Source organism: Quercus lobata, chromosome 6 (genome assembly GCF_001633185.2).
Source record: "Quercus lobata isolate SW786 chromosome 6, ValleyOak3.0 Primary Assembly, whole genome shotgun sequence".
In the NCBI taxonomy this organism is placed as follows: domain Eukaryota; kingdom Viridiplantae; phylum Streptophyta; class Magnoliopsida; order Fagales; family Fagaceae; genus Quercus; species Quercus lobata.
Genome location: NC_044909.1, coordinates 26,476,149 through 26,497,146, shown reverse-complemented (window position 1 = coordinate 26,497,146; position 20,998 = coordinate 26,476,149). Strand labels below are relative to the sequence as shown.

Below are 20,998 nucleotides of genomic sequence, written 5' to 3'. Positions count from 1 at the left end.
ACAAAACCGTGAGGGACTGGCTCTCCAAAGCGGACAAAAGCCTTCTAATGTCCCCACAGTAGTTATGTGATAATTTTTTATTATCATGATAATATCTTCGAGAGAATGAAAATTGCAAATTTAAAAATTTTAGTTTTACTAAAAGAAATTAAGAAATATATAATTCATAATAAAAATATTTAGAAGAAAATGGACCACTTCAATCAAAAGGATAATATCAAACAAAAACACCAAAAATGATAAATTTATATATTTGTAAAAATAGAGAGATAGCTAGAAATTATTTTTAGAAATTGTTTAATATTTCGGAAGAACAAATTATATACAATTAAGTTAAAGAGTAAATTATATATTAGACCACATCTTAAAATAATCATATATTTCCACGTATCGCGTGGGTCCGCGACTAGTAATGACATAATACTTGTGCTCAAAGATATATCTAATTAGCAATGCAAAACCCACAAAATGATCTCTACAAATTTTTATCTTCAAAGAAAAAATTGATCTTTTTAGTTTTTGATAAGTCAAATAATAAATTTACCTTGTACCAGGAAAATGCGGTCGGAATTGCATCAAGTGTCAGATCACTCCATCCTGCCTTTTCATTTTCCTCCATGGTGTATATATTCAAGAATTCACCCTTAAGCCCAACCTAGAATCAAAATAAAAGCAATTCATTATCGACCATGCAATTTTCTACCTTTAGGACAGGTCAGTACAAGGGTTAAATCTGATAAAATCAATACTTTAAAAGGAAAGAATCAATCTAACAAGTAAGAGCCCATGTGATACACCATATTATGTGGATTGGATTCAATAAATGTGTATTGTGTGGGTGTGAGTTAAGTCTCACATCAAGTGTTTACCAAGTTGGAATGGGTAATAAAAGTGATTATAAGTAGTCCCCATTGCAACTTAACTAGCCCTTTTGGGTTTAATCATAGATGTGGCTACTAGCACTTTCCTAGGGTCATGACAAATGGTATCAAAACCAACCTGGTAACCGTCATGTGGCTTGGGGGCACTGCAGCACGTCCCTTAATGAGGATGTCAGAAATTTTAGTGCGGAGATTGCCCCATATCATGTGGTTAGATTGGATAAGCGTGTGTTGTATGGGTGTGAGTTGAGTCCCATATCGGGTCTTTATTAGGTTGAATGGGCAAACTATGAGAAGCCCTAATTGTAAGTTGACTAATCCTTTTGGGGTATAAGCACATATGTGACTAGACCTTTACTCAGGTCATGACAGCCGAGGGTTAAACTCAGAATGATGGTTTCATTACCACGTAATATTAGTTAAGTGTACCATGTAATATGTATAAGTCTCAATTCATTCTGATATGAAAGGCCACGACAAAGAATTGATTGTAGTGTCAAATTCTAGCCAGCAGATGCATTTTCTGAAGTATCAAATAATTTGGTACCCATATTTTGCTGAAGCTGCATTTCAAATCTAAGTTACTACCAAATTTCAGCTGAGAATGCAGAGCTGAAATTTTTTAATAGATACCTGGTAGGTCCATGATGACTTTGAGAGGTCAATATCTCCATTCCTGAATCCAGTAAGCTTTATTTGGCCTCTAAACCCTGCCCCATCTTTCTCAAAGAAGGCGCCATAGTTCTGTATCATTATTTCAAATTTATTTCAGAATCTTACAGATAAATTGTAGAAGTGTCAAGAGATGTGTTCTATCAAATTTGGAAGAAAGATTAAAGAATGCAGGAAGAATTTATATCATCTATGTACAATCAGTAATCATAAAGGAAGGGTAGTCAACAAGACAACAATATCAAGCTAGACAAACAAAACAGGCCCAATGAGAGGCCTTTTTTTATAATTAAAAAAAAAAAAAAAACTAAAAAAAAAGGCTAGAATAGCACTATGGTAGACTTCCTGTCACAATACTAAGTATAAGATTATTAAGATTTCAGAATCTTAATGATTGGAAGGGTTGAGAGATGTATGCAATTTGAAAGAAAGAATGCAGGAAGAGAAATAGATGACTCAAAGTACGTTTTGCTTGAACTGAATATTACAGTCATACAGTGTATTAAAAAACTCTTAATTATCACAACAGTCATGCACTTATGCTTTAGAAACTCTACACAACTGTATTAACAGATTCGAGTTTCTTCTTAAGTTCTTAAACTAAGATATATGAAAGGGGTTCAAGGAAGGCCAAAAACTAACCAGTCCTTCAAAAATATTTTATAAAAATGGAATGTGTACACCAAAAAATAAAAATGGCAGGACAATCCAAAGAGACAGAGAGAGAATCAAACTGACCCAAGAAATAATAAAATATAAAGATGATAGAATCTTAAGATTTTTTTTTTTTTTTTTCAATCAGAAGCCCCCATGGTGAATATCTCTCACCTGTTTGGCCCCTCCCTTTTCCTCTGTTAACCATTATATCTAGAAGGCAGGGCAGAGAAGTATAACTCTGGAAATGAAAAGTTATAAGAAGTCTATCCAATCATTGGCTTGAAATAAACTAAAATTTTACCTGCAAACCCACTGTCTGAGATAACAACAACAAATCATTGTATCCTTTGATAAACTGAACAGGCTGGACCACCTTGACCCAATGACCAATCACACTGCCTTCACTTTCAAAAGACCAAATACTGTATAAGTTAGCAGAGCCTATTGAAGTGACACATACAAAACATATAAAGTCCAGAATCAGTTAATAGTAATTGATAAGATTTCTATTCAGACTGGAAATGAGTTAAACCAATGCTAGGACCACAAAACTTAAACAACTTCTGTCACAACTCGCCATGTGGCGATTTGTGAGTGATGGAGGTGTTGACCCACAAGGACCCACCACTTTTTTCTCACCACTCACAACTCGCCACATGGTGAGTTGAGGCAAAAGTTGTGTAAGTTTTTGTGGTGCTAGCATTTTTCAATAACTTAAGCCCAACCCTATTTTCTTGTCTATCTCCCTCCTACTACACACCTCGACTCAAATGACTGCCAGGTTTCTTTAACGGCTTCTAGGGTTGGATTGGAAGTCTTTGATACCAAGTTGGAGTTGAGTTGTAAAGTGTGGAAGATTAGAAATAGGTGACAAGTTAGAGAGAGAGAAAGAGTAGTTTTGATATATAACCTAAGCAGTTTGAGTCTTTTTTTCTTCTTGGGTACTAATTCTGCATTTGGCTAATTATGACATTGTCAGCATTCAACAAACATATTAATTTCATCATTTCTCAATACTCAATTAAGTCAGAGATATCTAAAAAAAAGTAGCACAAAAATATAATCCAATGTGCAAATGAATGGTGAGGAAGAATTCAACAGAGAAAAGGAGACTGAGATAATAGGAAGTAATATTGTGAGACAATGCCTAATTACCTATAAGCTTGCCATTAATGAAAACACGCAACACATCACGCATGCTATCAATTGTCAGTGTTGGTCTAACTTCCTTTTCCTCCCAGAATGCAATGTCATCATCAGAAACGTATATTCTACATTTAAGAATGAATGAATAAAAATTAGAAAATAACTAATCAAAATATCTAATTTCTCAGCAAAGAGTAAGTAATTTGATTGGTAAAAGTACATTTAATAATTAAACAAAGAAACAATTCATTGGGATGCTTGAAATTGAAGAAAAATATATAAAATAATGAAAGTCCACAATTTGATACTAATATATCCTCTTCTTCACTTTCAAACAGTGACTGGATCACAGGTAGACGCATATTATAACATAAACTCTCATTTTACAATTATTTTATAATATAAAAGATGAAAGACATGAGGCATTTAATTATTCATCATAAATTTGGTTTTTTTAATGTTGACCAGATTGAATTGAAAGAGATTGGATCAATACTTTCTTCTTTTTTTTTTTTTGGTGGTATCTCATACCATTTTTTTTTTTTTTTTTTTTTTGGATAGGTAGTGGTATCTCATACCTATTAACTCTAATAACTATGGCATGCATCATTTTATCTATGCTCTTCATTCTAATTTTGGTCACACTAATGGTATTCTTGTCCTAAATGTTGATCTATGTACTAAGTTTTATTTTTCTGGAATCGGTAAAGAGAAATGTTAAGGTCCTGTTTAACCTTAACGGTAATAGAAGAATAATGGTGTTGGAGAGAAATTTGGAAATGAAATGTAAGCTGGTTTCTTCGAGGGAACCTATCCTCCAAGTAGAAGGAGAGAGAAAGAGATAGGAGACGAGAAGGAATTAGAAGCTTAAGAAAATTCTTATAACTTGTATTCTTGCAAAACAAGAGTTAGCCTTGTTTAACTAGGCTGCTCAAATGTAACTTCCTAACTAACAATCAATTAGCTCAACAACAGTTTTCTCAAAAAAAAAAAAAAAAAAAAAAGTTAGCTCAACAGTTTTCTCGGTGGAAGATGCAAGTTGGCTAGATAGGCCTTTTGAGGAAGAAGAGGTGGTTGAGGTGATTAATGGTTTCAATGGTGACAAGGCACCTGGTCCAGATGGCTTTTCAATGGCATTCTTCCAGTCTTGTTGGGGCATTTTGAAAACAGAAATTATGGCTGTGTTCCACAACTTCCATACTCAGGCGGTGTTTGAGAAGAGTCTTAATGCCTCATTCCTTGCCCTTATTCCTAAGAAAGTGGATGCTGTGGAGGTCAAGGACTTTTGGCCCATTAGCTTAGTTGGCGGGATTTATAAGATTATCTCTAAGGTGTTAGCTAATCGTCTTCGTAGGGTGGCGCATGGGCTTATTTCGGATTCACAAAATGCTTTTGTGAAGGGTAGACAGATTTTGGATTCCGTCCTGATTGCTTCTGAATGTATTGATAGTAGATTGAAGTCAGGAGTTCCAGATGTGTTATGTAAATTGGATGTGGAAAAGGCATATGATCATGTGTGCTGGGATTTTTTAATGTATATGCTGCAGCGTTGTGGTTTCTCTGAGAAATGGAGAAAATGGATATGGTATTGCATTTCAACTGTAAAGTTTTCTATTCTGATCAATGGTAGCCCATCTGATTTCTTTGGTAGCTCTAGGGGGTTTCGGCAAGGGGATCCTTTATCTCCGTTGTTGTTTGATATTGTGATGGAGGCACTAAGCCGTATGTTGGATGTGGCTGCCTCCGCTGGGCAATTCTCAGGTTTTTTTGTGGGTAGTACGGCTGGTTCATCAGTGATGGTGTCTCACCTTTTATTTGCAGATGACACTCTGATTTTTTGTGATGCTGAACCTTCTCAGATTGCTAATTTGAGGGCGATACTTGCTAGATTTGAGGAGGTCTCAGGGCTTCATATTAATTTGGGGAAGTCTGAGCTGGTTCCTGTTGGTGGGGTACACAATTTGGCGGATTTGGTGGGTCTGTTAGGGTGTGGGCAATCTTCTTTGCCCTTGAAATATTTGGGTCTTCCTTTAGGTGCCAAATTTAAGGATTTATCTGTTTGGAATCCTATCCTAGAGAGAATGGAGAGGAGATTAGCAGATTGGAAGAGAATGTATTTATCTAAAGGGGGTAAGGTGACTCTCATTAAAAGCTCACTCTCGTTTTTACCTACATACTTTCTTTCCCTTCTTCCTTTACCAGGGAAGGTGGCAAAGCGTATGGAGAAATTACAGAGAGACTTTCTGTGGAATGGGATTGGTGGTGAACCTAAAATACATTTAGTTAATTGGGCCAAGGTTTGTAGGCCTTTGCAGGTGGGGGGGTTGGGTATACAACGGTTGGGGAACTTTAATTCTGCCTTGCTAGGTAAATGGTTGTGGAAGTATGGCATGGAGACTGATGCTTTATGGAGGAGGGTTGTAGAGGCAAAATATGGGAATATTTGGGGTGGTTGGTGTACGAAAAAGGTGACAAGTCCTTATGGAGTCAGCCTGTGGAGATACATTAGAAGTGGCTGGTTGAACTTCTCTAAATTCCTTGTTTATGATGTGGGGGATGGTACTAGAGTGAAATTTTGGAAGCATGTGTGGTGTGGGGATGGTACTCTCCAAGAGGTATTTCCAGAGCTTTATCGTCTTAGTAGGTCAAAGGATTCCTCGGTGGCTGAAGTTATGGGTTGGTCTGCTGGGAGGTTTCACTGGAATGTGCAATTTCGTCGTCCACCACAAGATTGGGAAGAAGAAGCCTTTGACCGGTTTATGGAATTGGTCTATTCTTCGACGGTGTGGGGGTTTGGTCCTGATAAGGTTTGTTGGAAACCTGCAAGGAATAGAGGTTTTGAGGTTAGAGGTTATTATAACTCATTCTACCCTCCTACTTTTGTTTCTTTTCCATGGAGAATGATATGGCAATCAAAGGTTCCCCCAAGGGTGGCGTTCTTTTCTTGGTCTGCTTCCTTGGGTAAGATCTTAACAACAGATAACCTTCATAAAAGACGAGTGATGGTGCTTGACTGGTGCTATATGTGTAAGAGGAGTGGGGAGTCGGTGGATCATCTTCTACTTCATTGCTCCATAGCTTGGGAGTTGTGGTCCATGGTTTTCTGCTTGTTTGGTATTCAATGGGTTATGCCTCATACTGTTCTTGAGTTGTTTGAGGCTTGGCAAGGAAAGTTTGTGCGACATCGCCATATTGATGTTTGGAGAATGGTGCCTCATTGCTTGATTTGGTGCATTTGGCGTGAAAGGAATGATAGAAGTTTTGAGGGTTGTGAACGCTCTTTACTGGAGCTTAAGTCTTTTTTCCTACACACTCTCTTTGAATGGAGTGTGGCTTTTTCACATTTTTCTTGTTCTTCCTTTTCTTTGTTTCTTGACCGTTGTTCTTTTGTTTCCTGACTTGTGCCCCCATAGTACATCCCCAATGTACTCGGTTTGGCAATCTTTTTATTATTAATAATATTCTTACGTTATTTATCAAAAAAAAAAAAATGAAAAGAAAATGATTTATTTTCCTTCTGAAAACTGCATGAGCTATATTTAAGAGCAGCATAAAGATTATTTATGAAAGATGTTTTCCTTTCTACATATTCATATGATGAAATGTTTTGGTTTACATGCATTCTTACTAAATTCTTGTATAACCTAACCCTTACTTTACTATGTACCTCACCCTTATTTCTTCATGTCAATAGATTATTTCATCTAGAGCAGCGGAAGCGAGAACCTTAATGAGTTTTTGATGCAGGGCATTTCAAGCAACTATATGCCTATATCCTAATCCACTTGTAACTAATTAGTTAGTTAGTTAGAAGATTTCTTAAGCATTAGCCTATAGGATTTAGACACTTGGCAGCCTCTAGGCCAATGCCAAACAACTAGTATAAGTAGGAGAATGTAAGCTCTTTGTAAATTAATTTTTCGTAATTGAATAAATTGTTAGCCTTTGTGTGCTATTTGGAACTAAGTGTTCTTGCAGAGGTACTTATCCACCTATCAATTTGCTCTAAGTAACTCAACCCTTTCATTGTTTCTAAACCATACAAAAATAGCCCGTCACATCCCCTGCATCAAATTGATATCAGAGCTTGAGATCCTTAGGATTCAAGTTCGTTTGCAATTTGTTTCTTAATTTTCTGTCCAAGAACCTATCAAGATTCAGTCTTGATTGCTTTTCCTAGCCTAAAATACCTCTCTTACCAAACCAAAGCCTTTATATGTGCTAGCAATTAGTTTGAGTAGCAAGAAGCCATGGTTTTTGAGAAGACAAGGAAGGATAAAGGCAAGAAGCAAGCTATTCTTGCAGTAGAGGAAGATGATATTGCAGCCAATGGACTAAGGTGTAGAAGGGTTCAAAATGGCTTAGAAGCTGAAGTGGAATTATTGAGGAGGCAACTAGAAGCCTTGACTGAACAATTGAGAACAGATAGGAAGATACAACAGCAATACTACCAGCATGATACTGCTAGAAGTGTAGCTTTATATGAGGATTATGAACAACCTTTTGTTCATATTCCTAGGAGGAGACAAGAGAGGTATGGCCACAATCCTGTGAGGGTTCAACCAAAGATGCCAAACCAGAATTGGGAATCAAGATTTGAGATTGAATTCCTTGAATTTAATAGCAGCTTGGATCATGAGGAGTTTGTGGATTGGCTTAGTCAAGTTGAAGAGATCTTTGCTTGTTATGATATTCCAGAATCCAAGAAAGTTAAATTGGTAGCAACTAATTTGAGAGGCAAGGCAAGATCTTGATGGGAGCAGTTAAAGATTCAAAAGATTGAGGAAAGGAAAAACCAAGATTCATACTTGGGAGAAGATGAAATAGAAGCTTAGAGAGCAATTCTTGGCTTACAACTACAGCCACACCCTTTACAGCAAAGTGCAAATCCAAGATGTCCATTTCCTCCAAAATGGCTGGACTGTTTCCTCCAATAGGGCAGTGCTGATTGAGAATCATCAAGTCAAGGGGGCACAATCAGTTCCTTTCAGCTCTAAAATCAGTGCTCGAAGCGGTGATGCAACATCCAACTTCACCATGAAGGTTGAAAATGGATCAAATGTTTCTAAATCAAGTAAGGCTTCTAAGGTACAAGCCAAGAACCAACTTGTTTCGTCAAAGGGTGAAACCTTGGTTGTTGAAGAGATAGAAGATCAAGACTTTCTAGTTAAAGAGTTAGAAGACCAAGACATTGGAAATCTTGTTTTTAATAGCTACATTGAAGAACAGATTAGTGAGGGAGGACAAGAATTGATTGAATGCATAATAAATATGGTAGAATTTGAGCATGGTTAGTATGTGGAAGAACGAGCAAATGCTGTTGTTAAGGAAGCAAATGACTCTCCATTAGCAATAAAGGTTATGCAAGTTCAAAAACAAGAAGTGGAGGATGATAGACAACATAAAAGTTATGTTCTTTGTGAGGAGGTAACCATGAATGGGTTCCATTTTACATAGATGTGAAAAATCATATGAAGCTATCGTGGGTAGAAGGTGTAACACACACAACATGTACAAGCTAGTGCATCCACACTCCTTACAACCAAAGAAAGAGAAGGCAAGCCCCAAGCCAATGGTCAAGGTGAAGAAGGTTGATTCACCAATGAAGAATAAAGCCTAGTAGTGTCAAAATATGCATGATTGATCATTAGTGAGGCAAAACACTTAATGTTCAATTTGGTGTACATGTTTTACAATTGAAAATTCAACCAAACTTGAGGACAAGTTTGCTTTCAAGAAAGGGAGTCCTCTTAATGTAGATGCATCTACATTGGTGTTTCATTTGTGTGGGACTTGGCTGTGCAAAAGCAGCAGCCTTTGGTGTGCTGCAACAGCAGCAAACTCATCATACAAGGCAACCGTATCGTCCTATAACTTCATACAAATCTTGTGGCAACCAAAAGCACTTGAGGTCAAGTGCTTCTTAAGAGGGAGAGTCCTAATGCAGGGCATTTCAAGCAACTATATGCCTATATCCTAATCCACTTGTAACTAATTAGTTAGTTAGTTAGTTAGAAGATTTCTAAAGCATTAGCCTATAGGATTTAGACAATTGTCAACCATCTAGAGGCTGCCAATGCCAAACAACTAGTATAAGTAGGAGAATGTAAGCCCTTTGTAAATCAATTTTTCGTAAATGAATAAATTGTTAGCCTTTGTGTGCTATTTGAAACTAAGTTTTCTTGCAGAGATACTCATCCACCTATCAATTTGTTCTAAGTAACTCAACCCTTTCATTGTTTCTAAACCATACACAAACAGCCCATCACATCCCCTGCATCAGTTTTTGAGGAACTTATTTTTAGTTGTTGCTTTCAATTTTCATACTTTTTTGCGATTTAACTTTGTAGTGATATCGTATTTAAGAATTTATTGTCAAGCGTTGTAATCTTTTATGTAATTGGAGAATTTGATGAATTTGTTATTCCTTTGGAGAAAAGGGTTAGATCTCTAAATTTCAAGTGTAAAATAGAAATTTTTTGTCTATAGAGTTAGTTGATTCGTGCTAATATCAGGTTTAGGCTTGGTATTAACATGTAGGTCATGGTTGAAATACAAATTTTGGGCTTGGGTTGTGTCATTATTTTTAATAAGTCAATTATAAAAAAAAGTGGGTAGAGTATTCAAACATTGGTTCCCTTCATAAAAAAGGTCAAGCAATGGCATTAAAGCTACAAGGATCTTGCCAAAATAATAGCATACAGGGTACAAGTTAAAACATAGTCATGCCACATAAATAGCTCTCCTACTCACTTTCTGACCCCACCATTGCCATCTTCAAGACTAGGTAATTACCTGGTTATATACCATAGATAATCAGAATGGTCCTTTGTCACATTCAAATGCTCCAATATACCTTGGACAGTAAAAATGTTCTCACTCCAAACACCAATCGGCTCTTTAACAGTCATCCAGGATTTTGAGATATAGGAGACTCCATTATGAATCATGGATTGTTTTTGTGCAGAAAAATGTGCGAAAAGAGGCAAATCAAAATCTACCGTTTTAACTGAAGTTTGTGCCCCTACCTGCATGAACATGTAATTGACCTCAGACATCCACTGTAAGACTAAATCTCATACATTTTCATGATATCCAACAAGCAGAAGAAAGAGCATCAGAAAGCAAGGCAATGGTAAAAAAAGCAGACTAATATATTTATTACAACCTAATTAGCAAAGGTAATGGTAAAAAACGTGACTCATATATGTACCACTAAGTGTATCACAATTCCATTATAATACATTATAATAAAATAAGAACTGATGCAAGGAGCACAACCAAAAGTATTTCCGACTTTTTTGATATATCAGATTTTATTTTTGAATTTTGAATTTGAATTTGAATTTTTTTATGATTGAGGATTCCTTCAAATGTAATTGTGTGTTTTAATGCATCCCTAAAGCCTATTAAAAAGAGGCTCCAGGAATTGTTTAAGTATTGCAATTTGAATAAAAAATTTCAGGTTAGAGATGGTTTTCTAAAATTGGCAGTGATTCCAAACACCATTAGGTGGTGAAGCCTAGTATTTCAGGCAAATTCTAGGTGGTGAAGCTTAGAATTTGTCTTGTTTTCTTTTCATTTCCCTTATTCCTATTTCCCCAACCACTTTGTCCTGCATAAACAACTTTACCACAGTTATCAGACATTGCAGCTCCCAGGAGGAGACAGAGAAAAAGGCTGTATAAAGTCATCCTTTATGTGTTTTATGCAAAGTTGTCAATAATCTACCATAGACTGTTTCATTTTAGCTAGGGGAATTAAATATTTGTTATTGGTTAATACTAGTTTATCGTTCTGGTACCGCTATATATATAACATAAAATCAACATATTTTATAAGCCCAAAGAACATGTTTTACTACCCCTTTTAATTGTTTCTCCTTTCCTTCCTTTTATCTTCTTGTAGCAGCCAAAATATCAATATTAGGTTAAACACCTGGAAAAAACCCCACTATTGCAGCATTTTATCCGGTACATTTCAAAGGATATTTGTACCATAGAGCCAATACAATAATACCAGCTGTATGGAACGTTATTGACAACTTTGCTTTTATAAAGCATGTTTCATAATGAGTGCATTATACAAGAGCATATGGAAGAACCTTGAAGGGTTATATCCTCATCTGAAGTCAAAAGACACTGACCACATAATTTTAAACAATTAATTATCTGTAGATGGATCATAAATAATCAGACAACAAATAAAGGATTACTTCCATAGCGTACTCCATGATCAAAGAGGAAAAAAGAAAGAGAGAAAAAATGTATGGTTTATGAGAGTCTAAAGGGTTGGGTCACAAGTTAGGAAGCACAGACACAAGTACAGGCATGGGTACAAAATGGTGACATGAGCAATTTTTAAAAAATTATAACATGATACGGTTTTTATGACACTGGTACGACACGGGTACAACACCCCAAATGAAGCATCCGTGCTTCTTAGGTCACAAGAAGATGAGTGTAAGGCCAACAAGTATTAATGCCTCAGCCACTGCTCGATACAATGTCCTACAATAAATCCAAACCTTGGCAGTATTGAACACTGTGTTCCTGCAGTCTGGTAATATACTGACTGACCACGGAGGTAAATAATATGTTTGACCAAGGAATGTTACAGCAGCTCCTTTACGTTCATCAATGTTTGCAAGAAATGCAGAGCACCTACTTTCACTTCTATACTGAGTTAAGTTCAGGCCTTCAATGTCAATATCTACATGGTACACATGTGCCTGAAAAAAGTTATACAAGCAATGTTAACTTCATAAGAGAACTAAAACAAAATGCTAGAATGTTCAGGAGAAAAACACTAATTTAGAGTGGAAGATAGTGTTACTGACAATAATCACATGCAAAAAAATTGTGTTACCTCTCCGAGTCTAGAGCAACAAACAATTGAGATAACTTTCAAATGTCACACTGATTTATATCTATCATACTTCAAGCATTAACAATGTTAATAAACTAAAGGACTATAAGATATCTCATTAAAAAAAATGACTGAATGGATTATATCTAACATAGTATTTGATATAGCTTCTTACATTTCAGTAATTTTAAAAAGTCAAATGATTTCCATGTTATTTGGTGAATGTGATAATATCCCCAGATTACATTACAAACCCCTCTCTTTTTCTTTTCTTTTTTTTACATATTTTGATAAACCTTTGTTTTTATTGCTAGCTTAAAACCATTAAATCGTTTAAATTCCATCACATCCATATTGGAGACTTAGATTATTGTACTTTTCTTAAAATTCAGTTATATGAGTCTAAATAAGAAATTTTGCTCCTACTCCTCACCCCCAAAAGAAAAGAAAGAAAATTAACAAAGTTATTATAAATGATAAACAATTGGAGTCCACCTCATAACTTATTAAGCAGGATGATAAAGTGCTTTAACAAGGTTTTGCTCCTTTTTTTTTTTTGGTTTCAAAAACAAGGTTTTGCTATGTTACAGATATAACTTATGGGGACTGAAGAATCAAAGTAAAAGGTCAAAAAATATATTTAAAAGAGAATTATATTCTGAATGGTTGCTACATGTTGCATAAATTTAGGAAAATTTGCTTTCCAAATTTTGGTAGGTGAAGATATAGTGAACCACCCCAAATTTAGTTCCTTTCTAGAACTTTCTATACTCAGGTCATGTCAAAATGAACTCAACCTTAAGCTACAACAGACACCATACGTTGCATACCAAAGTGGTCCATCCATTCACATGAATAAATCTCTTTAAATAAATTGGATCCAGGAAAACTACCCTTTGAAGGAACTATTTAACCAATATTTGAGCAATAATCTCAGGATAACTTTACAGTAGCGACTTATAACAAACCTCCTGCTTTGGTCCCAACTTCATATACTGAGGTAAATCAGCAGCAACTAAAGCAGGTTCGCAAAGCTTTATAGCAGCATGCAGATCCTTCAGATGCCCCCATTTAGGCTCGCTTAGCAGACCTAATGAAGTATAAAAAAAATAAATAAATTAAAAAAACCATGATGATATGGCTTCAGAGATTTTTATCTACAAAATTCCTGGATCTCCCCCTAGGGCTACATGTGCCTCAATCAAAAATAATTTTTAACAGAGTAACATATTCCTTCATTAGATTCATCTCACCTACCATATTCATCAATTGGAGCATCATAATCATAGCTAGTAATATCAAATGGGCCCCCAGAAGTCCGGTTGAAGTTTGTTCCACCAAAATACTGCAACATGCAGCAACCTTGTCAAGATATATTCGATCATCTGGAATCTAAATATGACTGAATCAGATATAACCTAAGTGGAAAATAACATACATCATAAATATTATCCACATAAAAGAGAACATGAGAGATCATCAGTTTTGATTTTACTTTAATGGCCAATTGTAGTATTCTCTATCCCATCCCTATAGATCTTTCATAATCATTCAACCATGGCACTAGCCCTCCTACATAGTTGCCCATTGAAGCTAAAAACTTAGACTTCTTTCACCAAAGCTCTAGGAAATATGAGAAGGTTTACTGAAACTTGATTAAAACGTGAACGAAAAAGGAAGTGAAACATTTCAATTGGAACAAAGGAAGCCAGCAGGAATTTGGAACCATTTTGTTGGACACCAGAAAAGAAGCATACAAAACCAATTAAGATTTCAATACTCTGAAACACTTTTTAATAGAAGTAAATTTTGTCACATCTTTTTTAATTAAAGCCAGCATCATTTAAATTATGCATCATACCATATAATAATTTTGAAAGCTTCCTCCACGTTGAAAAAAGCGTGCAACAGCAAAAGCAAGGTCTTCAGCAGGTCTATGAGGCAATCTCCCACCCCATGTTGTATACCTTCAAAATATCAACTTCAGAAAACTAAAGCCACTCCTCTGAAATTTGTAGCCATTTACATTCAAATACTTACTAGAAAATAAAAAATTATAAACAAACCTTTAAAGTGAAGACACCTAATACTACTAATCATTAAACCTAAAACATTCATTAATTGAACACACGTTCTTGATAAGTGAAAAGTGTTCTAGTAGTAAGCCTAACAATAAAAAGAAAAGAAAAAGGAAAGAACATTATTCTAGTAATCAGAATTTAAGGCATAAGCATACCCATGCTGCAAGACACAGAATAAAACTTCTTTGCTGAAATTATGATATATCAAAGAATACAAATGGAACTTGTCAAGCATCATGATTCGCACAAACTTAAAACTACAAAATATTCACAAGTGGAAACAAATTTTTATATATGAGATTCAACAACATTGATACATAGCTTTCCTAAGGAATTATATGAAGAAACTCTCTAAGAAAGCAAGGAAACTGTCAAAGATGTGACACTAGATAACTATTGTAATCATTTCATTTTTCATATTGTCAAATATTTGATAGTCATATATGATTAATTCATTTCTAAGGTACTTAAAACATATTGATTGTGAAAAATCAGATGGTTGTTGATTTCACATCTTTCAGATGAGAGCTATTGAGTCATAGGAACAATGAGAGAGAATTAGTTGGCTGATTCTTCCTCTTTTCTTTTTCTTTCTTTTATGTATGCAACAATTTCTATATTCTGATTTAACAGGGTCTTTCTTTATTGCTTTCTCTTTTCCTTTTTCCTTCAGTGGTTTTCAATGGTCAGTGAGATAGACATCAGAACAGCCCCAATAACCTTAGTCAATCATTTCCTACCACCTCAGACACTCTAGAATCCCCCCCCCCCCCACACAAAACCCAAAAAAAGGCAAAAAAATTGACACACAAGGCAGTCCTCGTGAAATATCAAGGCTGTTTTGCATTATAGAGACTAAACAGGGACACTTATTCTTAGAAATCTCAAACTTTAGGGCAATTCAGCAAGCTTTGTCATCTGACTACTTGCGGCTAGCTCAACAAATCCATTTTTAACCATTCATTAAACACATGACATAGCACAAATTGGGGGATTTTTTCTACATGTGGTCGTGAGGGGTTTAGAATTTTTAAAGAACATGTTATGGGGTTGTGTGAGAATTAAAAAGTGCTTTGATGAGTTATTTGATGAACATTTGATAGAAGATAATATGTGGAGTTTAAGGGTTTTGAGAGGTAAAAGAACACTTGATTTGGGGTTGTAAGGAAGAAGAAAAAAAGAGGTTTTTATAATGTTCAGGGGCTGTATGAACAGGTACCAAAAGAGAGAAGAAAAGGAAAAGATAGAAGAGAATGGGAAAAAAGAACATACAAAGGCCAACATGCCTCTATGCTCAAAACACTCAATAATTCTACTTCTAGTCCCCAAACCTGTGAGAGCTGAAGTCCTGGACACAGGACTTGGGCCCCCAATTTATTTATTGGCGGGTTTCCTAACAATCCTACAAGAAAATGGCTTCAAACACAAGCTGGATATTCCTATTTCTATTATCTCTGTGAGTTTTGGGAACAACACCCCCTTCCCCTTTGATTGTTCTTCTCCCTTACTCACCCTCTCTCTGTTTTTTCTCTTTCCTTCTTTTCCTAAGCATTTTTTTTTTAACCACCCCTAATCATCTGCCCTCACTCCCTTTATATAGTCTCTCTCCTTAGTGGGGTTTAAATCATTACTTTTTCACCAGTTTCCATGCAATCTCACTGTTACCTAGAATCCCAAGAAATAATCATGCTTTCTGAGGATTCTCTTGAAACTTGTTCCAGACATCAAATAGTGTTCAGCAACGAACTCCCCAAAGGCACTAACAACTCTCAGTAACCGACTCAAATCTAATTATTTCATAGTCACTTTCCCATCGCCTCACCAGTTGATAGTGGACCGAACACTGTCGTCTTCTCCCAAACGATAATTTCTTAGTCTCAACATATGTGTCATTAGGCTGGGCTCACTTCAATTGGGTTTGGGTGTATCTCCATCTTATGGGATGGATTTGGCTACTCAGGCCGATCTTGGGCCTTGGTTAAGTGGGCCAGTATTGACTATCTGGGCCCGAGCCCCCCACACTACTAATCAACTCTCTCTCTCTCTCTCTCTCTATATATATATATATATATATCAAAGGACTCTTTTTTATCCTAGTAGTGTTGGGACTCCTAGTTTGACTAGGAAACTAAAAACCTAATAAAAGACTAACTTGAACTCCAAGGAAATAAAACCAAAGATAATTAGGATCTCCTAAAAGATTCTAAACTCAACTGAATTAACAACATACCCTTAATTTACAGGAATTGCAAAAATTACAAATTTTCTCTTGAATATAAAATTGACCATAACTAATAAAATAAAATCTCAAATAAAAAACTGTTTTAATACCTAGACCTTTAAAAACACACGACTTACTTCAATTGGACTTCACATGTGAACCCCATAAAATAATTCTTGAATAGGTGAATTTTCAAAGTAATAGCAAATCAATCTTCCATGTCTATTATTATAATTATGACTATATAATTAAATTCATCATTTCCCAACAGCTTAAAACTTTAGGGACAACTAGTAATGTATTATGGTATCACAGCAGGTTGATTGGGCCTTGCTCATATGATTTATCTCTTGTCGATGTATTCCAATATTTACCATCTAAATAATCTTTTATGATCCACCCCTTTTCTTTCTATTTTCATAGGAGATATTGTCGCTTCTTCATGCATATTGGTCATTTTACCTATGCACTTCTTACTCCTAGTACCTTGCATCATAGCAAAGGATATCATCACATAACATTAACTTGGCATGTAGTTTAGAGCTTTAAATCATTGGTAATTAGGAATCCTAATTTGAACAGGAGGAGGTTCTTCGAGTGCTTAAGGAATCGGAAGGAGATAAAGCTCCAGGTCCTGATGGTTTTTCTTTGGCTTTCTATCACCATTGTTGGGGAGTTGTGGAAAGAGATGTTTTAGCTGTGTTTGATGAGTTTTACCAATACAGTAAGTTTGAAAAATCCCTTAATGCAACCTTCATAGCCTTAATCCTTAAGAAGAATGGTGCCTCCAATATTCGAGATTTTAGACCTATTAGTTTGGTGGGAAGTGTTTACAAGATTCTGGCTAAGGTGTTGGCTAATCACCTGAAAGAGGTTTTGGATCAACTGATATCCGAGTCTCAGAACAGTTTTGTGGATGGTAGACAGATACTTGATTCAGTCCTTATTGCTAATAAGTGTGTTGATAGCAAGGTGAAGAGTAAGAATCTGGGGGTTATTTGTAAATTAGATATTGAGAAAGCCTACGATCATGTGAACTGGGAGGCTCTCCTTGATTTGTTGAAGAGAATGGGCTTTGGGGTAAGGTGGTGTAGGTGGATCCACACTTGCATATCTACAGTACAATTCTCTGTCTTGTTTAATGGGTCTCCTACTAATTTTTTTGGGAGTTCGAGGGGCTAGAGACAAGGGGACCCGCTATCTCCCATGTTGTTTCTGGTTATGATGGAGGTCTTCAGTAAGACGATGAAAAGAGCTGAAGGGGCTGGTTTGCTTCAAGGGTTTAGGGCTACTGGTAGACAGGGTGGAGGGGTAGAGGTCTCGCATCTTTTGTTTGCAGATGATACGATTCTGTTTTGCGATGCAGATGAGGAGCAGATTCTCCATGTTCAGATGCTTCTTCTTTGTTTCCAGACAGTGACAGGTTTGAAGGTTAATGCTCTGAAGAGTGAGATGGTTCCCATTGGTGAGGTCCCTAATGTCTTTGCCTTAGCAGAGATATTGGGTTGCCGGGTTGGGTCTTTGCCTATGATCTATCTTGGTATGCCCTTGGGGGCATCCCATAAGTCTCCCACTGTTTGGAATCCTATATTGAAGAAATTTGAGCGTGAGTTGGCCAGTTGGAAGAAGATGTATTTGTCTAAAGGCGGAAGACTAACGTTGCTTAAAAGCACTCTATCTAGTCTTTCCACTTATTATTTATCTCTTTTTACCATCCCTACGCATGTGGCCAATAAAATTGAGAGGGTGCAAAGGGATTTCTTGTGGGGGGAATCCAAGACTCATTTGGTGGGTTGGGACAAGGTGCGTGCACCTTTGGAAAATGGTGGGTTAGGAGTAAGGAAATTAACTACCTTTAATAAAGCCTTATTAGGGAAGTGGCTATGGCGGTTTGGGACTGAGGAGACAAGGCTTTGGAGAAGGGTTGTAGCTCTAAAGTTTGGGGAGGAATGGGGGGGATGGTCATCCAAGCTAGGTAGAGGGGTTCATGGATGTGGCTTATGGAGAAGTATTCGCATGGGTTGGGAGGACTTTAGCAAAAATATTCACTTTGAGGTGGGGGTGGGAGATAGAGTTAAGCTTTGGACAGATCATTGATGTGGGGATTCTCCACTTCAATTGACTTTCCCGAGTGTGTACGGGATTGCATCCAATAAAGAGGCATCGGTGGCCTCTTCTCTTGAACAATTGGGGATAGAGGATCGGAGAAGTTGGGATGTTCATTTTATTCGGAGACCTAATGATTGGGAAATGGGTGGGGTGGACTCCGTACCTTGGACTCAAATCTTCCTCCCTCTGTGAATGGAGATCGTATGCGATGGAAGTTGGCAAAGAATGGGGATTTTGATATCCGATCTTTTTACAATAAGTTGAGAAGTCCAGTGCCCATTATTTTTCCTTGGAAAGGCGTTTGAAAGGTTAAGATTCCTCGGCGTGTTTTCTTTTTTGTGTGGACTGCTGTATGGGATAGGATCCTTACAGGTGACAATTTGAGGGGTAGAAGGATAGATTTTATTGACTGGTGCATCATGTGCCGGTGTCATGGGGAGACGGTGGATCATTTGTTACTTCACTGTGGTAAGGCTAATCAGTTGTGGAGTTTGGTGTTTAGATCTTTTGGGATCTCTTGGGTCTTGCCTAGATCGGTTGCAAGTACTCTTTTTGGTTGGTGGAATTGGCTTGGAAAACACTCGTCTAGCATTTGGAATTTAGCTCCTTTATGCTTAATGTGGTGTCTTTGGAGGGAGCGAAACAAGAGGATTTTTGAGGATTTGGATAGTTCAGATGACCAACTATTGGCTTCCTTTAGTGGCTCTCTGTTTGACTGGTCTAGGGCTTGGGGACTCACCTCTAGTGATTCTCTCCCTAGTTTTCTTAGTTCTCTCCTGTGTCACTAGTATCTCTCTTTTCTTTGTTCTTTCTTGTATTTTCTCTCTGCCTTATGTTTTTTGCATAAGGTAGTGTTCTTCAATATATATCATTATTACTTATCAAAAAAAAAAAAAAAAAAAGAAATTAGATCATAGGTTGGCTGGTTGGAAGAGGCTTTACTTGTCAAAAGGGAGGAGATTAATGTTATTGAAGAGTACGATATCAAGTTTGTCTACTTATTATTTATCTTTATTTACCATTCCTACTAGTGTGGCTAATCAAATTGAGAGGTTGCAGAGGAATTTCCTAGGGATGGGATGGATGAGTTAAAATATCATTTAGTTGGATGGGGCAAGGTGTGTGCTCTTATTGCTAGTGGTGGATTAGGGTGGCAATGTCATTTTGATGTGTGGTCTCACGTGGCAAGTATCCTTATAAACCAAGTATCCAAGCATTCCCTTGATTTTTTGAGTTACTTTATTCATTTCTACTAAATAACGTGCCCAATAAACTCAATACAATAGTTCCAATTATTCCTCTGATTGGATCATTGGCTAAAGCGAAATTTTGTAACACAGTAAGGCATCCAATTAGTAAGCTGACTCAAGCCGATTTATCGGATTTTGAGATTATCAATTGATTTAATATGGAAACTCACTACCTTCAATCAACCTCAATTGAATAAGTGGTTGTGGCATTTTGGGGTTGAGGTAACTCATTTATGGAGGAGGGTAGTAGCTATGCAGTCTGGGGTGGAGTGGGGTGGATGGTACATAAATCTGTACTAGGCACTCATGGTTGTGGTCTGTGGAAGGGTATTAGAATGAGGGGATGCTTTTTTAAAGTACACTCATTATGATGTTGGTTCTGACAATCGGATCCAATTTGGTATGACTATAGGTGTGGGGATCAATCATTGAGGATACTTTCCTTATCATGTTTGAAATTGCCAATGATAGGGATGCTTCAGTGGAGTCGTTAGTGAGACATGAGTAGGGGAGGGGAGGAGTAGGGATGTGAGGTCCTAACGGACAGATTTTTATGATTGGGAAATAGAGGAAGTGGCTTCATTTCTCCACCTGATGGACTCTCATATTCCTATAAGAGGGGGGAGATCAATTAAGATGGAAGTTGAAAGGAAGTGAGGATTTTGATGTGCAATCTTTTTATAATGTTCTAAGGGGTTCATATCCAGATTCTTTTCCACAATGGATCTCTTTTTCTGTTTGGACAGTGGCTTGGGGGAAGATACTCACTTGTGAGAATCTTATCAAAAGGGGATATTACATTGTGAGTTGTTATTTGTGTCGTTGTAGTGGGGAAATGCTAGACTATCTTTTGATTCACCATAGTGTGGCATTGGGGTTGTGGAGTTCATTTTTAGATCCTTTGAGATGTAGTGGGTTTTACCGAAGAAAGTCCTTGAGCATTTGTGTGCAAGAACTCCTATAGTGACATCTTTATAGGAGTTCTTGCAAGTTTTTCATCAAGGGGGTAGTTGCTAAGTTAATGGTGTTGTTATTTTCATGTGCTATTAAAGCATCTATATTGGTCATACCAAATTTCACTTTTGTTGATTAATTTTCTTGTACACAAAGAGA

General features: G+C 36.6%; 1 protein-coding gene across 1 annotated transcript in view; it reads right to left on the bottom strand.

Moving 5' to 3' along the window:
- Window positions 1-20,998, bottom strand: part of LOC115995046 (beta-galactosidase 9) — a 61,374-nt gene that overhangs the window by 18,698 nt on the left and 21,678 nt on the right. The window contains exons 8-16 of the mRNA XM_031119456.1: window positions 14,086-14,191; window positions 13,482-13,569; window positions 13,193-13,314; window positions 11,884-12,087; window positions 10,152-10,384; window positions 3,366-3,481; window positions 2,512-2,609; window positions 1,515-1,625; window positions 545-655 (exon numbers count right to left, since the gene is read on the bottom strand). Of these exons, the coding sequence (XP_030975316.1) occupies window positions 545-655; window positions 1,515-1,625; window positions 2,512-2,609; window positions 3,366-3,481; window positions 10,152-10,384; window positions 11,884-12,087; window positions 13,193-13,314; window positions 13,482-13,569; window positions 14,086-14,191 (1,189 nt within the window). The remainder of the gene's footprint in view (window positions 1-544; window positions 656-1,514; window positions 1,626-2,511; window positions 2,610-3,365; window positions 3,482-10,151; window positions 10,385-11,883; window positions 12,088-13,192; window positions 13,315-13,481; window positions 13,570-14,085; window positions 14,192-20,998) is intronic.